We start from the raw sequence: 23,484 nt of genomic DNA, 5'->3' as shown, positions 1-23,484 counted from the left end.
AAGTTTGCCGGTTCGACTCCCACACAGGCCAGGGAACTGCGCCCTCCACAACTAGATTGAAAACAACAGCTTGAGCTTGGAGCTAAACCGCAGGTGGACGGCCAGTTGGCTCAGTGGTTAGTGTGTGGCGCTCATAACACCAAGATCGCCAGGTTCAAGTCCCACCTGGGCCAGTGAGCTGCGCCTCCACAACTAGATTGAAAAAATGACTTGACTTGAAGCTGAGCTGCGCCCCCCACAACCAGATTGAAAAACTATGACTTGACATCCTGGAAAAACACACTGTTCCCCAATATTCCCCCAATTAAAAAAAAAAAAAAAAGAAGCAGCAGCAGCTGAGAGAATTCTACAGGAGGAGATTAAAATAGAGAACAAATGGCCCAGGTCATTTTACTGATACTAAGTGACATAAAACCATCATAATGTAATTCACAAAGTAGCAGAAATAGTCCCCAATTCACACGTTATTTAAATGCCCATTTAAGTGGTTAGGTAACAGTAAGTGGTGCCTTAAGACTACTAGGCTAGCCCTACAAAATCCTGTAAAATTTACACTAAAGTTGAAAAACTATATTTACAATTGGGAGGAAAACTTACCACCCTTATAATTACACACAAAAAATAAAAGATTTTAACTTAATGCTAACATTTCAGAAAAAGCAGTTTTAAGAATAGCCATAAGTAAAAGGGACTTTTAGAGATTCATAGGTTCATTGTGGGATTTGAACATTGAAGACATCAGTTTTTGATTATGTCAAATATCACTGACTACTCATGTTTATCAGCCATCATTACAATGTTATTTTATGGGGGGGAAAGGGGCTTACACAAAACAAGGTGAAGTAGTGTGTGCAAAGGAAAACTACCTGGCTAAAATGAAATCAATTCAAAACAAGGGCATAAAGGGCAAGGACTGAGGGAACACTACCCAAACTCAATCTCCTTTAGATAGAACAAAGGAAATTTTGAAGAAATACCTTCACTTTCCTGCAACTAGTGTGCTCAAACCAAAGCTTGATTGTTGGCAGGTATCAGCCAAACAGGATACGTGCTGAGGAAGCAGGCAAGGGCAAGCCAGAAAGCACCAGCAATTCAGCCAATGAGACCATACTCATAACTATTTTTGGTTTCAAACATGGATCAGAACAACCGTGCAAATTAACAATAATCTGATAGTTTATTAAAGATCCACACAGCCCCCATTTAAAACTAAGAGTAATCAGCCTGTCTTATGCTATAATATTTATAGTCTTTCTGAGAATTCTTTCTCTTTATCCATTTATGGTTTCAATTGCAAACAAGATCAAAGTTAACTGAGAAGTTAATTTGTTTTAAACATGGGGAAGAAAAAAATTAAGTATCCAGTGCTTTTAGAGTCTTTTTTTTTTCACTTTCTTACACTTCTGGCAATCAACTGCTTATTCAAAAGAGAAGGCATTATATCAACCAGAAATCTTTATGAATGGTAATGCAATTTTATAAGCAGGATGAATTGGAAAATAACTCTGGGGACTCAGGCTAGGAATGCTAAGTCTTAAAACAGGTCTTACCCAAATGACAGAAAAAAAAATGGCTCATTCATTTGTTATAAAATTGCTTTCCACTCAAAACAGCAAATTTTCTTTTAAAAGTATATACTCTCATATTAAGAAATATTTAACTTTTGATAAAACAAAAGTAAACTTACCAACAAAAATATTCTGTTCTGAATCTTCTATTCACAAAAGCATAATTTAAATAGTTACAATAAATTTTATCTAATAAGTTTTGGTTTAAAATAGAACATTGGTTATGAATTACCTTTTCCAGATCAAAAAAAAAATGTTATGGGTTCTACCAATGAAAGCTATGTATGAAAATGCTTTAAACTTACTAGACATAATTGCTTTTGTTTTTGCTCCTCCTTTTCTAAATCCATATGCCTAATTTTAAATTAATGAATATTAAATAGTAACATCTTTCAAAATTAAAATAACTGCAAATTTATATCCTGTTTAATTATGTAACATTTTACTTAATAAACTATATTTGTGATATGCAGTAAACTCCTTTTGCTTTTAATGTTTTCCATGACAACTTCCTTTAATAAGATCCCGAGGTAACCAGCTTTAGTAAAAATACTGCACCTCAGTTTCTAGAAATTTCCTAGTGTAAATAAGATCACAATAGTTTTTCTTTCAATGCTAGCTTTTCTCTTCTGTTTATGACGATAACTAGCCTGAGTAATTTTTAATACAGCTAGCAACTGCTGAATATACCATGTCACAATTATAAAAACCATGCAATAACATATGACTACTATACAGGTCAAATAACATCCTTATACAAAAATATACAGTCTTACTATAACTATAGTTTTAATCTTAACTGTAATATATTCATATAAAAGCTTTATATAATGTGAACTACCTTATACCTTTTGTTTTCATTCGTAACAATTTGATGGAAAACAGGATATTTATTAATTTTGACCAAGCCAAAAATAATAGCTTTGATACTTTTAAAAGTCTTACCTCTATAAGTCGAACTATCATGATTTTTATTTTCACTAAGGATCCGGCATAAATGCAAACTAGAATAAAACAGAAATTGTCTGCATTAATTTCAAATCCCAACATAGATGATCCTTACAGAGCAAATTATATCAACTTAAAATATTTGGCAACGTATCAGATATTTAAATCCATTAGTTTATAATGAGAATAAAACAAACCTAAAAATCCTAAAAAATCCTAATTTGTCAGAACTGGAGGATGCTAGTGAATTAATTTATGATTTTGAAAACTGGTAAAAGAATAAAAAATCAAGCACTTATTCTGCCTTCATACAGGAAGCAACAGTTGATAAGAAATGTCTCTGTATTGAAGTATTTCAGCTAATAAATAATGAAGGAATGATAGAGTTACATCATCATTTTAAGATTCCTAATAAAGATCGAGGCATCTATCAATGACTATTCACATCACAAGAAGAGATAATGTGACATTATGTGCCGCCTGATCCTGATGCAAGAATACACTACCCACCTATGAAATTGTCAAAAAAAATTAAAAGGCATGAACCTAAATTCAGGGTAACTCTACAAGACAATGACTCAGTCTCTTCAACAAACATATATTGCTATGAGAAATAAAAGATGATGGGGGATCCTCAGAGTAAAAAAGGCATAAGAGAGACAGCAATCACAGTGCATGAATCCTTACTTGGACCCTGTTTCAAGCAAGTATTTTAAAAATTAATATGAGTTCATTTTTATTATGAGTCAACTGGAATATTTTATAAAGACTCCATCTTTAAGAGGTAGATCCTGAAATATTTAGAGATAAAATGATATTTAGTTCAATAAAATGTGGAAATGAGTAGGGTTATAGATGAAACAGAATTGGCCAGCAGTTGACAACAATAGAAGCTACTTGATGATTTCATTGAGGCTATTATACCATTCTACTTTCTCATCTGAGATTTTTTCCCAATAATAAAGTTTAAAAACAAAACATTGAATTTTTTCAACAAATTGAAAAAAATATTTGTATTTTGAATACTTCATTAGATTAACTTAAGTACAGCTAAGAAGAATAAATATACAGGCTACAGTGAAAACGGGTATGCCCACTTGCAACTCCAGAAAGGAGAGAGAATGGGGCAAAATCAATATCTGAAGAAATAATAACCAAGAATTCAGTTTTCCAGAACTGAAATGAAATCCACATCAGGGCACATTACAGTAAAGCTACAGAAAACCAAAGACAAAATCATTTAAGCAACTAAGAAACGAAAAGACAATATTATCTTCATGACTTCTCAACAGAACAGTGAGTGCCAGAGAGAGCTGAAAGATACATGTAAGGTGCTAAAACAAAGTATCTGCCAACCTAAAATTCTATATCCAAAAAACAGAATTCCAAGAAAAGGCAAAATAAGGACTAAACTTCAAACAATAACTGAGTTCACACACTAAAAGACAAGCTTAAGGACATTCTTTAGGCGGGATAAAAATGATTCTAAATAGAACCTTAGAGTTGCAGCAAGAAATGACAAAGGAAAAAGTGGTTAAGTGTATGTGGTATGGACCAAATGAAGAGCACCCGCCCCCCCCCCCACTATAGGGATTTTAAGTCTCCTTTTCCTAGTTTCTTAGCTCCCTAGTCCCTGGTCCTAATCACTTTTCAAAACAGTTTCTTAATCTTAAACAAAAGATTGTTCCTAGCCTGAACCACAGAATGTTTCCTGCCCGTGCTCCAGAAACTTGTGATTTATGCTTGTTGATTGTAATCACCGTGGCCCAGAATTCTTTCTAGGCCAGCTCCTGGATGAATAACGTCACCTGAATGACCGGTTAAGCCAGAGGAAAAAGCCACAGGCTCCATAAAGCTAAACGGACTTTCTGTCACGTAGTCACCCTGCGTCAGTAGCTTTGAGTCCTGCTTCTTGGCCCAACATTTTTAAATCTATTAACCAAAATCTATCTCTCCTCATCTAGGGGCCATCGGGATACAAATGATGCCCCAGCAAGGCTTCCAGTACACCAACCAAGGTGGCCAACGCGGTCTTCCAGGTGGATCTCGAGACACCTTCCTCTCATTTAAGATCAGACAGGGTGAGAGTTCTGTGAATCCCCAATAGGTAGAGACAATGACTACATTCAGCAGGAAGCAGAAACAGAAGAAGAGACCTCCTGTTCCTCAACTTCCCATAGATATTTATGGGGATCATGCCTCTCAGGGGGAAATAAAAGCAGGCAGTTAGTAGCAGGAATTGGGTCTCCAAACATTCCTGCACATCCAATACAACCTACGAATTGCAACCACCCAGAAACCTCACCTCCACACCCAAACCTTTCCCTTATTTACTATAACCATCAACCACTGTAAGGAAGCTAAAGGATACAAATATCTGACTAGGTTAGACCGGGTCACTCACACCTAAGTAGTAAAGGCTATAATGACCTTCATTTCACGTTAGCCTCATTATACCATCACTGTAATATCATACATATGCCCGGAAGTTCATTAGTATCATTTTAACAGACTGAATTCTGGGAAAGAACATGCATAACCTGAACAGATGAGGTAATAGTCTCCTGTCAATCCTAAGTGCCAGTCAAGAGACCCCACACCCAGAGAGGAGTAACCCATTCTAGAAGAGAAGGAAGTAATAACTGCAAGTCCTCGCCAGTTGGCGCCTTATGAGCCACTCTGTTGCTCAGGCCCATTCCTATCCCTTTGGAGTGTAGTTTCGCTTCTAGTAAGCTGCTCTTTCACCACTGCCTTTTGGTGTCCCACTCAATTCTTTGTTCAGGATACAAAGAACCCGGACACCAAGCTCAGGGGAGTCCATGCTCCGGTAACATATGAGTAACTCTAAATGAATATTAACTGAATAATAATAGTGTCTTGCGGTATTTAAACATGTATAGCATGAAACATATAGATATATAAATGGAAAAATAATATTAAAATATATCAAGATTAATGTGGATTTATCTCAAATACACAAATTTAGTTCAAATTAATTCACCACATTAAACTGATTTTTTAAAATCAGACTATAGTACAATAGATGCATAAAAGACATTTGACAATATTCGATATCCATTACTATTTTTTTAAAGACTCTTAGAAAAATAGGAATAGAAGAGAACTTACAATTTGAAAGTAGCAGTTCTGATACTATGGTTCACAGACCCTTGATTCCCCAAGACACTTTCTGGAGTTCTACAAGGTCAGAACTCTTACTTGTAATAATACTAAGATTTTATTTCCCTTTTTTTTGCCATACTGACATTTGCACTACTAGTTCAAAAACAAAGGAAGATACGATTGCTGGCATCTTAGCATGTATCAAGGCAAAAACACAAAACTGTCTCATTGAATTCTCATGATCAAGAAATTGAAGGAAAGAGGGGCCGGCCTGGTGGCTCAGGCGGTTGGAGCTCAGTGCGCCTAATGCCGAAGGCTGCCGGTTCGATTCCCACATGGGCCAGTGGGCTCTCAATCACAAGGTTGCCAGTTTGACTCCTCGAGTCCCACAAGGGATGGTGGGCTCTGCCCGCTGCAACTAAGATTGAACACGGCACCTTGAGCTGAGCTGCCGCTGAGCTCCTGGATGGCTCAGTTGGTTGGAGCACATCCTCTCAACCACAAGGTTGCCCGTTTGACTCCCATAAGGGATGGTGGGCTGCGCCCCCTGCAACTAACAACTGCAACTGGACCTGCAGCTGAGCTGCACCCTCCACAACTACGAATGAAAGGACAACAACTTGACGTGGAAAAAATCCTGGAAGTACATACTGTTCCCCAATAAAGTCCTGTTCCCCTTCCCCAATAAATTCTAAAAAAAAAAAAAAAAGAAATTGAAGGAAAGAATAGCCAGTCTCATGTAAGATGTCACCAAACAGTTTCATTATATTTTTCATGACTGTCCATAAGCAAAAGACAGTTTTACTTAGGAATGTCCTCGATGGGAGTGACATAAACAAGATGGCAGCATAGGAAGCCCCAGGCCTTCCTTCCTCCCATAGAAACAACCATTCAACAACAATACTTGTACACATACCAATTCCCTTTATGGGAAATTCAGAAATCAGTTAAGGGGCTCCTGCACTCAAGGCAAGCACTAAACCAGCTGCATTAAAGCGGGTAGGAAAATTCATGACACCCTTTCACCATAGTCCCTCCTCCTGGCACAACACCACACAATCGGAAGGAAACTCCCGGCTCCCAAATTCTCCCTGAGGAGGAAAAGAGAAGACTGGAATGTACACCTAACATTCTGACTTGGGGAGGGAGGCTTCCTGGGAGACTAGTTTCTTTCTCAAACATCTTGGAACACAGACAGGACCTGGCATACTCTAGGTGGCTAAGACCTGCTAAGAATAAAAAAGAGCAGGGTGGTGACTGCAGGTCCAGATAACCAACAATACGGGAAACAGAGACCAATACAATACAGCTCAGCAACCTCTGCCTTGGGGAGAACGAGAAGACTGGAGTGTGTCCAACATTCCAGCTTTGGGGGTGTGGCTGCCTGAGTGACTGGTTTCTGTCTAGCCTGACTTAGGGTGCTCACAGTACCTGATGTACTCTAGCTGCCAGGGGGCCACTAAGAACAAAAAAGAGCTGGGTGGTGTGATGCTGCTTCAGAGGACCCATGGTACAACAGATAGACAAAAGAAAATACAAGAGAGTACAAGCTTCTGAAGAAAAGAAACTGGAAAATCTTTCTAATTTGGAATCAATGCACTGAAGTCCTGAGAAGACATATCTAGAGAAAACATTTGAGAGGCGCCCAGAATCTATAACCAGGCTGACTGATAAAAGCCTTACCCTGTACTAACCTAGTCCATAAAGACTAGGAGAGAAGAGTGTTTTTCAAATGCAATGATACCAACACAAAATTAAAAGGAACATAAAGAAACAGAGAAAATGACCCAACAAAAGGAACAAACTAAGTCTCCAGAAACTGACTCTAAAGAATCAGAGGTACATGAATTATCTGAAAACAATTTAAATTAACCATCATAAAGACACTGAACAAGCTCAGGAATTTGATGCATGAACAAAATGAGAATTTCAACAAAAGGATAGAAAATGTAAAAAAAGAACCAAACAAATTTTGGAGCCAAAGAATGTAATAACTGAACTGAAAACTTCACTAGAAAGTTTCAACAGCATTATGCCAAACAATGAAATTGGAAACTTATTTTACACCATAATACAAATCTGAACTCAAAAAATGAATTAAGTACACAAACATAGGAAACGAAACTGTAAAACTCTCCAGAAAAAAACATAGGGGGGAAGCTTAATGACATTGGTCTTACCAAGATTTATTAGATATGACACCAAAAGCACAGCCTACTACGCAAAAACAGGCAAGTGGGACATAAAACTAAAAATTGTCTGCACAGCAAAGGAAACAATGAACAGAATGAAAAGACAACCTGTGGAATTTGGAATAAAATGTTTGCAAACCAAGTATCTAAAAAGGGGTTAATAGCCATAATACCAGGTCTAACAATTAAGTACGCTAACTCATCCTAGAAAAAGTGCTATATACTTCATAGCTGAATATCACTATGGTCACCTTCAAACTACTCCCCTTGGGAAGCTATTCACCGACACCAGCGCCTAGTCCACCCTTCAAATCAATCTTGGAACTCTTTTTCTGGAATGGCCATCAGAGCTGTCATCGTATTATCCCTGATGTCCTGAATGTCATCAAAATGTCTTCCTTTCAATATTTCCTTTATCTTTGGGTAAAGAAGGAAGTCATTGGGGGCCAGATCAGGTGAGTAGGAAGGGTGTTCCAATGCAGTTACTTGTTTACTGGCTAAAAACTCCCTCACAGACAGAGCTGTGTGAGCTGGTGCATTGTTGTGATGCAAGAGCCATGAATTATTGGTGAAAAGTTCAGGTTGTCTAACTTTTTCACACAGCCTTTTCAGCACTTCCAAATAGTAAACGTCCTTAACTGTTTGTCCAGTTGGTACAAATTCATAATGAATAATCCCTCTGATATCAAAAAAGTTTAGCAACATTGTTTTGACTCTTCATTTGGACAAACAGAACTTTTTTTGGTCATGGAGAATTGGCTGATTTCCATTGTGCGCTTTGTTTCGGGATCGTATTTGTACACCCGTTTCATCACCAGTGATAACACGGCCCAAAACATCGTCTTGCCACTCCAAAAAGTCTTGGCAAACTTCGACTCTCCTTTCCTTTTGTTCATCGGTGAGCTCCTTCAGGACCACTTTTGCACACACCTTTCTCACGTCAAGATTTTCAGTTAAGATTTTCCTAACTGTTTCTCTATCGATGTTTACTTGGTCTGCTACGCTTCTCACAGTCAGTTGACAATTTTGACGCACAAATCCACGGACTTTTGCAATGTTTTCATCAGTTCTGCTCCATACTGGCCACCGTGACCTCTCTTCATCAGTGATGTGTTCTCTCCCCTCAGAAAAACGTTTAATCCATTTGTACACTGCCATTCTTCATGGCATTATCCCCATGAACTTGGACTAACATTTCCCTGATTTCACTTCCACTTTTGCAAAGTTTAACAAGAAACTTAACGTTTGTTCATTGCTCTAATTCAAGCTCAGACATTCTCGCTATGACACACAGAAACATGCAATAATAATGAATACAACTCAACAAGACACTGCCACATGTCTACACGAACACAGCTGTGAGACACTGATATACCAAGTTTAGGAAACCTTACCGAGCTGTTTGTACAGTGCTGCCAATGTAAGCGCACGGTGGCAAGTTCACGAATTGAATTGTCAGATCTCACATATAAGGAATATCTACAACTCAACAACCAAAATAATACAATAACACGATTTAAAAATGGGCAAAAGACTTGAATAGACATTTCTCCAAAAGCATACAAATGGCCAATAGGCATATGAAAAGATGTGCAATGTCACTTATCAGAGAAATGCGAATCAAACCCACAAAGAGATATGACTCTATACATGTAAGGATGCATTATCAAAAAAAAAAAAGAAAAAAAGATTACATCGCAGAAATGGCAGCATGAGGTGAGCCTCTTAAAATCTCCTCTGCATTGTACAACAAATTGAACAGCTATGCCTAAGCCCTAGCCAGACCATCAGCTCTAATGCGTCTTTTGGAGCAACATGTCCCAGTCTTATCTTAATATAAGACCAAGTATAGTATAATATAATATAATGTAATATAATATAGTATTATATAATATAATATAATATAATACCGGGTGTAATATAAGAACGGATCTTATATTATTTTTTGCTCCAAAAGACACATTAGAGCTGATGGTCCAGCTAGGTCTTATTTTCGAGGAAACATTGTAATTCCACAGAGGACTCCCTGCATTGCAGACAGGCAAGACTAAGAGACCCGCAACTGAAATAATCTAAAAGTGGGCAAATTGGGCGAGGAGGAAGGGAGGGGGAGGGAGGAAGGAAGGGTGAAGTGTGGAGATGTGGCACCACCAACCACAAGATGCAGACTAGAGCTAGTATGTAGTAGCTCCGAGCTCCCTGCATTCTGGAGCTACCGCAGCCATGGGACAGGGAAGAATTTGGACCGCTACTGCTCCCCTTATGGCCCACAGTCCCGCCTGAGGAATCAGCAAATACACAGCTGAACCCAATGCTCACGACCTCAGAGCTAAGACTGAGGGAAGAAGGGTGAGAACAGTGGTTCAAGCTCACACTGCCAAGCAGAAGACAGAGGCATGGAGCTTAGCTGACACCTCCCCACCATTCCAGAGCGTGCCCCACCCCCAGCTTTCCAATGCTAGAAGCTGAACAGTAGCAGTGTCAGATCAAAAGAACAGAATATTCACAGTTCTGAAAACTGTAGTCCTGCAGCCACGGACTCGAAGCCCAACTAGTTCCGGCAAAGGGGAAGGAGCCCTGGGTGCAGGATTGGCTGTAGTGGTGGTAACCGCCATAGCTCAGAGCTACTTCTCACAACCCACCCTGCCCCTGCCCCCAACTATCTGGGAAGATCGCTGCAGGGGTAAACAGAGCCCTTGAAATACACAGGCCCTGAATCTGGTGTGGGAAGAGCTTCAAAACTTCAGAAGCTCTCCACATCCCCCAAAGGAGGCGGTGCCATGAAACCCAAGTGACCTGCTCACAGAGGAGAAGCCCACTTTCCATGGAACCCCCCTGGCCCCGCCACTGTGAGAAGCCAGAACAGTGCAGAGAAAATATAACACTACAGCGTGAGAGAGAATAAAAGCTGCAGTCAGAGAGAAAATAAAGCATTCTACCAACACATACTGGAAAGCAAAAGAAAGTCCTCTTCCTATCAACCTGTTGCAGAAGCCACTCCTGTAGATGCCTAGGAAGAGAAATAATAAATCAGTAATTGCCATGAATAACCAAGGTAACAAGGCAGCTCAGAAAGAAAATGACGTCTCCAGAAAATGAACGAAAGACATGGGAATATGTGACTTAAGTGACAGAGAATTCAAGATTGCAGTTCTGAAAAAACAACAGGATGCAAGAAAACACAGGCAGTTTAATGAACTCAGAAACACAATCAAAGAACAAAATGAACATTTTACCAAAAAGATTGAAATTTTTAAAAATAACCAAATAGAATTTCCGGAGATTAAGAACTCAATAGAAGAAATTAAGAATGAAATAACCAGCTTAGGTAGTAGAATTGAACAGATGGAGGAAAGAATCAGTGACATCAAAGATAGAAATCTGGAAACAACACAGATGGAAGAAGAGAGAGACTTGAGACTTAAAAGAAATGAAACAACTCTACAAGAACTTTCTGACTCCATCAGAAAGAGCAATATAAGAATAATGGGCATACCAGAAGGAGAAGAAAGAGAGAAGGGAACAGAGAATATATTCAAACAAATAGTCAATGAGAACTTTCCAAACTTGTGGAAAGAACTGCACCCTCGAATCCAAGAAGCAAATAGAACACCTAATTACCTGAATCCCAACAGGCCTTCTCCAAGGCACACTGTATTGAAGCTGTCTAAAATTAACAACAAAGAAAGATTCTTCAAGGCAGCCAGGGAAGAGAAATTGGTAACCCACAAAGGAAAGCCAATTAGATTCTCATCAGATTTTTCAGCAGAAACTCTAGAAGCCAGAAGGGAGTGAAATCAAATATTCAAAGTATTGAAAGAGAGAAATTATGAGCCAAGAATAATATATCCAGCAAAGATATCATTCAGATATGAAAGAGGAATAAAGACCTTTCCAGACATATGGAAGCTGAGGGAATTTTCTAACACACGACCTGCACTATAAGAAATACTGAAGGAGGCTATTTGACTTGAAACAAAAAAAAAGCAAAAGAATACAAAATCACGAGTATTATTACGGACAGACAGAAGCAGGAAATGGCAAACCCTACACCAAATAAGACACTACACACTTAAACATAACATACAAGGTAAAGAAGGAAAACAAACCACTTTTTTAAAAAAGAGGAAAAAGACAAGTTGCTACTGCAGTGCAGAAACCAACTCACAGCATAAATAGGGATAATTTGTAACAACAAAAACTTAAAAGGAGAGGGCGGCCGGATGGCTCAGTTGCTTAGAGCGTGAGTTCTCAACAAGGTTGCCGGTTCAATTACTGCATGGGACAGTGGGCTGCGCCCCCCTGCAACTAAGATTGAAAATGGCGACTGGACTTGGAGCTGAGCTGCACCCTCCACAACTAGATTGAAGGACAATGACTTGGAACTGATGGGTCCTGGAGAAACACACTAGGACTGATGGGTCCTGGAGAAAATATTCCCCCATAATTTTTTTAAAAGGGTGGGGGAGAGTAAAGCTCTGAACCGGCACAAGGGAATGGAGAAAGTAAGCACGCTGAAGAAAATGGAACACTCTATATAAGAAACTTTCTTTTACATGAACTTACTGGTAACCACTCAAAAACAATCCAGAACTGAAACATATAAAACAACAGAGGGAAAAATCATTGAATACCATCACACTGAAATAACAGCAAAAAAAAGGCAAAAAAACAATGGAGACACAGTCCTACCAGAAAACTAAAGATAGAATGATAGGATATCCTCACATATCAATAATCACCCTAAATGTAAATGCACTGAACTCACCAATAAAAAGGCACAGAGTAGCAGACTGTAACACTCAACAATAAGAAAACAAACATCCCAATTTAAAAATGAGCAAAAGACCTTAACAAACACTTCATCAAAGAAGATATGCAGATGCAAATAAGCATATGAAATGTCGTTCCACATTATGTATCAGGGAAATGCAAATTAAAACAACAATGAGATACCACCACACATCTATTAGAACACTGCCAACACCAAACGCAGGTCCTCCTGTGGCACAATAGGAGCTCTCATTCATTGGAACACAGTTTGGTAGTTTCTTACAAAACTAAATATTCTTGCCTGACAGTTCAGCAATCCCACTCCTTTATATTTCTCCAAAGGAGGTGAAAACATATCCACACAAAAACATGCACACAGATGTTTAGAGCAGCTTTATCCACAATTGTCAAAACTTAGAAGTAACCAAGATGGCCTTCAATAAGTGAATGGATAAACTGGTCTATCTATACAATGGAATGTTATGCAGCACTGAACAGAAATGAGCTCTCAAGCCATGAAAAGACATCAAAGAAACTTAAATGCATATTTTTAAGGGAAAGATGTCAACCTGGAAAAGGCTACATAGAGTATGTTTGAAAGTATATGACGTTTTGGAAAAGGCAAAACTGGAGACAGTAAAAAGATCAGTGGTTGCCAGGGGTTGGGGGTAGGAGAAGGGATGAACAGGCAGAGCCAGAGGCTTTTTAGGGCAGTGAAAATACTCTGTGTTAACATAGTGATGGATGCACATCATTATACATTTGTCCAAACCCAGTGAATGAAACGTACATCACTAAGAGTGAAGCTAAAGGTAAACTATAAACTTTGGGTGATTATAATGTGTCAATGTAGGTTCTTCAATTGTAACAAATGCACCTCTGCTCTGGTGGGGAATGTCAATAATGGTGGAGGCTATGCGTGTGTGAGGGCAGGGGATAAACAAGAAATCTCTGTACCTTCCTGTCAATTATTCTGTGAACCTAAAACTGATGTAAAAAATATAATTCTTATAAAAGAAAAACACAGAAAATAACAAGTGTTGGGAAGGATGTGAAGAAAGTAGAACCCTTGAACTCTGTTGGTGGGTCTGTAAAATGGTGCAGCTGCTATGAAAAACAGTCTGGAAAAAAGGAAGGAAGGAAAAAAAAAAAAATATATATATATATATATATATATATATAAATGTGGCATACACATACAATGGAATATTATTCAGTCATAAGAAGGAAATCCTGTCATATACTACAACATGGACAAACCCTGAGGACAGTATGCCAAGTGGATAAGTCAGTCACAGAAGAATAAATACTACATGATTTCACTTACATGAGGTATCTAAAGTAGAATTTGGGTGGCTGCCAGGGGTTGGGGGAAAGAGAAATGGGGTATGGCTGTTCAATGGGTATAAAACTTCAGGCATGTAAAATGAAAAAGATCTAGAGATCAACATTGTGTTTATCATTAATATCATTAATATTATACTAACTGTTCACTTAAAATTTTGTTAAGATTGATCTCATGTTATGTGTTTTTAGCTACAATAAAGAAAATGTTGGGCCGGCCCAGTGGCTCGGGCAGTCGGAGCGCTATGCTCCTAACGCCGAAGGCGCCTGGTTTGACTCCCACATGGGCCAGTGAGCTGCGCCCTCTACAGCTAAGATTGTGAACAACAGCTCTCCCTAGAGCTGGGCTGCCGGAATCAGCGGGAGGTTGGCATGGGCTGCTGAGGGCTGCCACTGGCTGCTGTGTGCCGCCATGGATGGAAGGCAGCCGGTGTGAGCGGCCGGCAGCCAGTGAGAGCTACCGTGAGCTGCTATGAGCAGCTGATCAACGACTAGCAACCGACTGCCTCAGCCCTGGGGAGTGCAAGGCTCATAATACCAGCATGGGCCAGGGAGCTGTGTCCTACACAATTAGACTGAGAAACAACGGCTTTAACTGGAGGGAGGGGTTAGGCAGAAGAAAGGGGGGGGGAGAAAATGCCCTTGATGAAGTAGTAAAAAATGTCAATTTTATTAAATCTGGAGCCCTGAGAACATCTTTTTATGAACGTGTATTTTCAATTTCTCTGTAACAAAATGGAAAGTTCACATTAAGCCTTTCTGCCATGCTCCAAAATACTATGGTTGTCTAAAGGAAAATCACTTATGCAATTGTTAGAATTGTGAGCTGCTGCTTTTCCATAGAACACCATTTTTACTTCAAAGAACAACTGACAAATTATGGTTATTCAGAATTGTGTCTCTGGCAGGCATTTTCTCAAAAATGAGCCAAGTAGCCAGTCACTTCAAGGAAAACAACTGAGTATTTGTTGCCAATGATAAAATGTAAGGTTTCAAACAAAAACTAGAATTTTGGAAAACCTGTATCTGCCACCATGGACTTAACAAGTTCCCAATTCATAAAAAGTTTCCTGATTAGTGCAGTGATAAAGAACTTTTTTTATTATTATTATACAACGTATTGTATCAATATTTGGAAGAGCTGCATCATTCAGTGAACCAATGCTTTCCAATTAACCGATGCATGATGTTGCAATATAATGCATGGGTAAAAGATTCCAAATAAGAGACAAACCGATTTTAATTTAACAAATTACAAAAGATCACTGATGTGGTTTCGGATTTGGTATAGCAACAAATCATTAAGAAACTACCACATCATGAATTTTGACATGCTATCAAAGAAAAATATGTACAATTATCTGAAAAGGCTATTAAAATACTTCTCCTTTTCCCAACTATTTATCTGTGTGATACTGGATTTTCTTCATCATACATCAACCACAACAATATATTGCAGCCCCTACCTTACAGCACACATAAAAATCAACTCCAGTTAGGTAAGACTAAAAATGAAAAGCAAAATAATACGTTTCCAGAAAATCAAAGGAGGATAAGTTCATTAATCTTGAAATGGGGAAAAGGCTGCTTAAACACAAAAGTACTATCATAAAGCAAAAGACTGATAAATTTGATTACATTAAAGTGAATAATTTCTGTTCATCAAAAGTCACCATTATGAGGGGAAATGCAAGCCAAAGAATAATAAGATATTTGCCATACATACAGTGTAACCCACAAAGAGTGCATATACAAACTATATAAAGAAATCCTACAACTCAATGAAAGAAATGCAAACAATCCAATAGAAAAAAATGTGAAAAAGATAAAGGCCTTTCACAAGAAATCTGAATGACCAATAACATATAAAAAGATGCCCATGAAAATAGAAGCCCTAATAAATACCATTACATACATACCATACCGACAAAAATTTTAAAGTCTGACAATATTAAATGTTGGCTAGGATGTGAAGCAAGGTGAATGAAATACACTGCTGTAGGAGTATATTTTGTGAACTAGTTTCGTAATATCTAGTAGAGCTGAGGTTAATCACAATCTATAACCCAGAGATTCTACACTTAAGTATATATGCCACAAAAACAGATGCTTGTGTACAACAAGACACTTGTCTAAGAATGTTTCTATTGGAGCTGTTGGTAATAGCCGGAAACTCAAAACAACAAATTTGTTTATCAAGAGCATCAGAGATCAACAATTTGTGGTAAAGTTATACAATGGAGCATCTTGTAACTATGAAAATCAAAAAATTAAAACACAAATACTTGCAAATACATGAACGGATCCTAAAGACATAATGCTGAGCAAAAGTACAAGAATACCAGGTACAAGAGAATACACCCCCTCTGATTCCATTTATATGAATTCCAAGAACAAACTTAAACTTAATGGGTAGTAAAACTAAATAAAAACAAGGAAGAGAAAACCATAAACGTTAGGATAATGGCTACCTCAGGGAAAGTAAAGAGGATGCAATCAGCAAGGGAGGTTATGTTTTCTTGACCTAGGTGTGAGTTACATAGGTGTGCATCTTTGAGATTCTTTAAGCTCTACAGTAAGTTTTTATGCACTTTTCTATATTTTTTTTAAATTTTACAATTTAGGAAAAGAAATATTCTTATTACAAGTTTCACAAGACTCTAACAACAACCAAAAACAATGAAGGCAGATATTTCTTATTCTTTATGTCTAGCAATCCTTTTTTTCCCATAGTTAATAAAACAATTAATTTTAAGACTTATAAAATATGTTTATATATCACACCTAAGATGAAATATGATGCCACATTACCATCATCCACGGAGATTATCTACTTTGCAAATTACCCAAACCTTGGGTATTTGGAGTATTTCAATACTCCATCATCAGGATGAGCAGTGTAAGGCTGTTAAAAGTCAAAGCAAATCTTTTTCTGCTCAACAATTCACTTGTAGGTCTCACAAAATTATTTTCAAAACCAAAGAATTAAAAAAAAAAACTTGCCAATGGAGATCAATTACTAAATTAAATCTGCATAGTCTGAAAATCTCATTTAGTTATTAGTTTTCAACCAACCCCTATTAAAAAACAAAAAACTTGTTTCAGAGTACCTTAGAAATGGTAAAATAAACTGATTTAAGTTTGACCCCAAGTATTTTCAACTACTCCCAATGTGTTGAGAACAGTGGTTAAGTTTCTAATTTCTCAAAATACATTAAACCTATCAGAAGCTTATCTGGAATATAAAACAAAATCAATCTTCCTTCCAATAAGCAACACAGAAATATCATCTGCTTCAGACTAGCATCAGAAAATATAACCTATGTACACCTGAAACTAATAATAAAAAAATATGTGACCTAAAAATGTCTGCAATCTAGCTCCTCTTTTGTAAATATATAAGAAAGTGTATCGAGACTGCTTCAATATTTGCTACAAAGTATTAAAACAATTCTCCCCTATAGTTCTCACTATCCCCATAGATTCAATTCCCTTTAGAATATAATAGCAGGAACTATGTCTTTGATAGAGGAATGTAATGGAATCAAGTAATTCATCTTTCCCTTTGTACCAGGCTACGAAAAAACAAAGCCAACTATTCCTTCTTATGCTGAATGTTTGTGCTTATTTGTGCTTATTCATATTTTCAGTTGTTTCATTTTCTATTTGTTTTAATATGCATAATGTATATGTCTTTTGTGATAATCCTTCCAGTGGGGAGGGGAAAATGTCAGTGTTCCAATTCCTACCTAATCTAATGGTACAGACATTGTTACAGAATTTTAAGAAATAATTGAAATATAACTCCATCTTGTCCATCACAAGCCACAAACATATTCATTAGGATGCAGATGATGTCATCATGAACTATTAATTAGCGTCTCAAAGATTTGCTCAAACTGTGTAAGGAATCACTGAGGGGTTATTACAGTAAGGCAATTGACTTGCCTAACAGATACTTTTATTTTTCTAGAATAAACAGTTCTTCCTTAGTTGTAGGAGGAAAACTAAAAAACAATCGCTAAAAAATTTTCCTCCAATCAGTAGATTTGTACATGCTCTTCTCCCTAAGTAATCCACTAACAGAAGATCATGAAATATCCTTAAAGAAACAATTCTGTTTCTGCATGCCACATGTCTTACTACACCTGTTAAAACAGTTTTAGTACTCTATCCTAAATGATTAGTGGAGAAACAAACAGTTGCCCATTTTAATGTGGCATAAAAAAAATAACCAAATATTCCACCTCAGTCCAAACTCAAATGATTATTTCAGTCCCTTAATAATCTCCAAATAATTGAGCTTACCATTTTTTCCACTTAGTGTTTGGTGCTACTGTGGAGATGCTGTCTCAGATCCCTGAAAACAAAGAATCTACTTTCTGTCAAAGATCTGTGAAACTTAAACTGAATAAAATGGCTTAAGTTCTATCAAGGACTTAAGTATTTTGTGAATATTTCTTAACATGATAGCTTTCCACCTTACTTGTTCCCATTTTGCAGTAAAAACGGAAACACAGCACAACCCTGAACTACTTGATTATGGTCAACATCTCAAACCTGGCTTCACATATAAAAAAACTAATGTTAATCTGTGCTTCAATTAAGTCTTAAAAACAAAACAACAAAAAAGGACTAAATTTGGTTGAGTAAAGTGCTATTTCTATTGTCATTGTTAGAAGAGAGATATAACCCACAAAAATGAATATTAGGACATGTAGTTTTATCTTGAAACATCCAGTTATGAAAATGAAAACATGCATTTACAAGGAGGATAGGGAACAGGAAATGTTAAAAAAGACAACAGAAGTTCCTGCATACAAGTACATTAATAGCACTCTCTCTACCTTAATATTTAAGCACTGTAGAATAATTTAATTTTTCTAAAAACAAAGAAAACAGTAGTAATCTAGAAAATCTCATATTGCTCCAACAATTTCTGAAGAATGCATTTCTCTTCCCAGGAAAACAGACCAAGACTTGTATTTAACTCATGAATACAGATCGAAATGAGAAAATAAATGCCAAATGAAAACTAAGACATGAGGAAAAAGTTTCAGATAAAGCTTCAGTTGAATTTAGAGCACCTTTTGAAGAAAAAGAAACTCAACTACCAAGACTAAAATTTCTTAGAATGATTATTTGCCATAAACTCCATCCCCCCTTCCACTTCCTTACAAAAAATTCAAGTCAGACATTTAATGAACATCCAAATGTACTTAGATAAGTTCTGGAATGTGTAAAATAATTTAGTAGCAGCAGAAAAGAATGGCAACCAAAACATTTGACAATTAAATTTTAAAACTTTATTATAACTACCAATAATAAGACCTAAAATACTCTAATTGAAATGTAAACTTTTAAAAGAATTAAGTTCTTCAAATAGATGATATTCAACAAATATAAATATTTCAAAATTAGACCAAGTATTGACAGGAGGCTAACATCTTCAGATTAAGAGCTTGGAACATAAATCCTATATTAAGGTTGCTTGTAACACAAAGAAATGCTGAATTCACTGAATGACTTCTACCAAAAACAGAATTCTTCTTTGGATCTACCAGTACATGTAAGCTTATTAGCTTAATCATGGCAAGTCCCATGTTAATATGAAATCATCAAGAAATGAAAATGCTAATTCCAAAATTAAAGTGATTAAATCCATATCTTGCATATGTCACAGAATTTGAAAGTGTATTTAGATGTGAAACTTGTAAGAGTAATCTAAGTGTTACTGGACAGGACACTTAATTATGTTTTGGTAGTTCTCCTTTGTCCTTTTGATATCTCTTGGAAAAAATCATTTCAAGAGTTCTATAATTGGGAGGAGTGGTAGATGAGGGTAAAAGGGATCAAATATATGGTGATGGAAGGAAAACTGACTCTGGGTGGTGAACACACAATGTAATATATAGATGATGTATTACAGAATTGTACACCTATGTAACTTTACTAACCATTGTCACCCCAATAAACTTTAATTAAAAAAAAGAGTTCTGTAATTTACCATTAAAAACATAATCAGTATTTCTTGAAAGAACAGGTTAGCTAAGTATGTGATCGACTACTCAGATAGGAAAATTAGTTTTTTTCTCCTTAATTTCCTAACAAAACTTATTCTTCAAAGCCAAGACTTCCCATCTTAATAAACAGTTGCTTTTCATGAGGCACAATTAAGAATTTGCCCTCTCTTAAAGTTGTAAAATGCCCCATATATCTCATATGTTGCTTTAACACTATTATGCTACAGTTGACAACTCCTGGAATACAGACTTACAATGGTAAGAAAAAAAAAGAAATGAACCTCATGAAACACATCATGCCTTTATAAAAAAGAAAAAGTAATTTTCAGTCAAGTTAAAGCTCACCTGCTAATCTATCTTGCTAAAAAGGAAAAATCCATCCAAGATATAATTTTAAATATTGGTCATATTCTAAAAGCCAGCTCGATAAATGGATTCACTAATAATTTAGTAGCACATTACCTTCATTTTTAACATTTCCAGTTGCTGGTTTATTTTTAAGAGGCTGTTTTAAGAAAAGGAAAGGATTTTTGTAATATAGTTACATCATTTGTTCTAATAAAATGTAAACGCTAACATCTATCTTTAGCAAGATACAAAATATCCAGTTAGACTATATGCAACAAAGTTTTCACAGAGGGCAAAGAGATCAAATAAATGAAGACTACTGGATGGTGATGTGTTTGACTATTTAAAATATTTCATTATGTCACACAACTAGCAACTTCAAACTCTCTTCATATAACCGGATACAATTATAAAACTGACTACACTGATTTGGAGCTACTGAAATTCAAACCACATTCCACAAGCCATGCAATAACGATATACATTTAAGTCCTAATAACAGTTTTGAAGCAGCTCTTCAAACACAGAACTATGACCAGTAGCATAGGTTATATAAATATACATAAAGTGAATCGAAAACTCCATTTTGACTAGGAATTTTGATCTCCTACATCACAGTTTTTTTCACCAACGACTGCCAATCAGAAGCCAAACAGCATTTCTTTGTGTCACAGCAACCTCCTAGCCCTAAAACTACTCATTCCAAGGTGGCAGTCATAATAGTAATACTGTCAAAAACAGTTAGCTGGAAGGAGGAAGCTGAGTAATCTACAAAAATGACAGCCCCTAAATAAATAAGTTGGCTTTAAAAGTAAACAAAACACTGAACTGATTTATCGGTTGGGGTGAGGGGGTATCATAATGTAATATAGATGACGATGATGGTTTGGTTTGGTAACTTCCCATCTTGTCCTCCCTGCACACAAGCAACCTAACAGCTATTTGTTAACTAGCAGAACGAGGATTTGGAAAATGCTCCAGTTAATAATGAATGTCTATCAGATAGACTTCTCTGTCAGCTAATAAGCAAACAAGCACTCTAAGCATATACTAGAAAGGCTGGGGTGGAGGGAGGCTGGAGAACTGAACCAAAACAAATGAGACAGCCCCCACTCTTCAAGGGTCTCAATTCGTTGAGTACAGGAGTACACATGAAAGAGAGACCAATTAACTGCTCACCTTCGTGGTACAGACTTTCAGTGCAAGAGCTGTCCAGGAAGTTTAAATATCTAAAGATTGGAATAATATTACATTTAATAGCTATCACTTGAGCACTTATTATAAGCCCAGTGCTTTACAGGCATTACTTAGTCTTCACAACAATCCTTTGAGTATTCCCAATTTACTCAAGGAGATACTGTCAAAGTGGTTAAGGAACTTACCCAAGGTCACTCAGTTAAGTGGCTAAGAAGGCCGCTTACCCAGGCAATCCAATTCTAGAGCTCACACTGTTAAGACTTCGTAAAGCGGTGCGAACGCGGGGAGGGAGGGTGGAGAGGCCATATAGGCAGGCAATACGACATGCGCAAGATCCGGCAACACGTTCCCCGTGCGTTTCGTTCTAAGTAACGAAGTTCCAAAGATTCGTTATCTTCTCCACCAGCAACCGTAAACTGACTACTTGGGGTTAGGGGGCGACGATGGTAAAAATGGCTAAGTCGTTAACTCATACAGGGTTGAGCTTTAGCTAATAAATCGATTCAAAGAAGCAAATGAGAAATTGTGGGTTTTTTTTTTTTTTTTTAATCTGGGGTTTTGCTACTTAAGCGATATCACCCCCCCCCTCGAGAGCGCTGAAATTTTGGGCGAGGAAACCGTGGGCATGGCAAATTACTATTTTCTGTATTACTTGGGGGGGGCAGTTTATAACTAAAGGAAACGCGTTTTTCTAGGTACTCGAGAACCTTGGAGAGTTGCCAAAATTAGTTGTAGTCCCAGGACAAAATGGGGTTTAGGAAACATTTAATAACGAAAGTTGAGTCCAACCCGAAATGACTCTAAGGTGAAAAAATGGAGCAAAGAAATGCCGGTAGGTCTTCGTGGAAAGCGACAATCCCTACTACACTTCTCCCACGGCCAGCGGCGCCCCGCGAGGCCGGGACAATCCAAGAGACCGCTCCCCGGGAGGACGAGAGGTGACAAGAGGGGCTGTTCGCGACGCCCCGGGTTTCGCGGCGGCGGGCGGAGAAGAAGGGAAGGAGTCCGGGATGGTTCGCCCTCCTCCGACTTCTGGAAGAGGGGGCGCCGGGCTCCAAACTGCGGAGTCGAACGGGTGCAGAGTGAAGAAATGGGACAGAGAGAGATGGAAAGTCCGAACCCACCCGGCGCGGCCCCTTAAGGAGAAAGGAGCCAAGTGAGCTCAAGCGAAAAGGGGGACAAAAAGAGAGAGCAGAGCAGGAGCGCAGGGACGAAACAGGAGTTCTGCTAAGAGGCTAAAGGAAGGCAGGCTACGGCGGGCAGCAGGGATTTCGGGGAGGCCAGGGAAGGAAGGAGATCGGCGGCGGTTAACAGTAGCTCTCCTCCCCGAGTTCGAAACTCCTAGCCATCCACACCCGCCGCCCGGATGGGGGAGGGGACACCTCACCTCCCACCCCCACCCCGCAACCTCCTCTCACATGTGAGAGTAACTCCCGGGCCCGGCCCGGCCGTGCGCCCGCCTCCAGCTCGGACACTCACAATTCGCCTCTCCCAGATTTCTCCCAGTTCTTTATCCACTCTACGGGAAGCACCACCGTTGCGGCCGCCATCTTCCTCTCACTAGTAACAGAAGCCCGGATGTGTAGCACGCGAGCTAGAGGTCAAAGGGGAGCACCGCCCACTGAGAATGCCGGGAGCTGCGAGTTCACTTTTCGATTTCCCGCTCCACGGTCCTCCCCACCCTGAGGAAGCCTAAGGCCCTGTGGCCAACGAGGTGGCCCAGACCCGTGGGCCCCTTCGCAGAGTGACGTCGCTGGCCGCGCCCTATGCCACCCTTGCCCTCACTTCCCTTTCGAACAGGAAAAGTGCCATCCCCAGGCCGACTCGTAGCCCTTATCTTCTTCCGTAGTATCTACTTAAGGCTACTAATTAAAACATATATTTTCCAAACACCTAATATGTGCTAGACACTGGGAATAGAAAAACAATAAACCATGATGCCTATCCTCAACGAGCTCACAGTCTGTG

The 23,484-nt window shown here is 38.2% G+C and overlaps 1 protein-coding gene across 11 annotated transcripts in view; it reads right to left on the bottom strand.

Annotated features, from left to right (window-relative positions):
• The window catches only part of THOC2 (THO complex subunit 2), a 133,788-nt gene extending 110,592 nt beyond the window's left edge, over positions 1–23,196 (bottom strand). For 4 of the 11 annotated variants that reach the window (XM_033104660.1, XM_033104676.1, XM_033104689.1 and 1 more), the window contains exons 1-2: positions 22,996–23,195; positions 2,514–2,572 (exon numbers count right to left, since the gene is read on the bottom strand). In XM_033104660.1, coding sequence (XP_032960551.1) covers positions 2,514–2,572; positions 22,996–23,066 — 130 coding nt within the window. In that variant the 5' untranslated portion in view covers positions 23,067–23,195. Of the gene's footprint in view, positions 1–2,513; positions 2,573–22,995 lie in introns of all 11 variants that reach the window. The other 7 variants (XM_033104737.1, XM_033104720.1, XM_033104711.1 and 4 more) reach the window with 3 other exon arrangements.
• Positions 23,197–23,484: the final 288 nt, after the last annotated feature.

Source organism: Rhinolophus ferrumequinum, chromosome X, assembly GCF_004115265.2.
Source record: "Rhinolophus ferrumequinum isolate MPI-CBG mRhiFer1 chromosome X, mRhiFer1_v1.p, whole genome shotgun sequence".
NCBI classification, from domain to species: domain Eukaryota; kingdom Metazoa; phylum Chordata; class Mammalia; order Chiroptera; family Rhinolophidae; genus Rhinolophus; species Rhinolophus ferrumequinum.
Note: the sequence above shows the minus strand (reverse complement) of the source record. Positions and strands in the feature narration are given on the sequence as shown.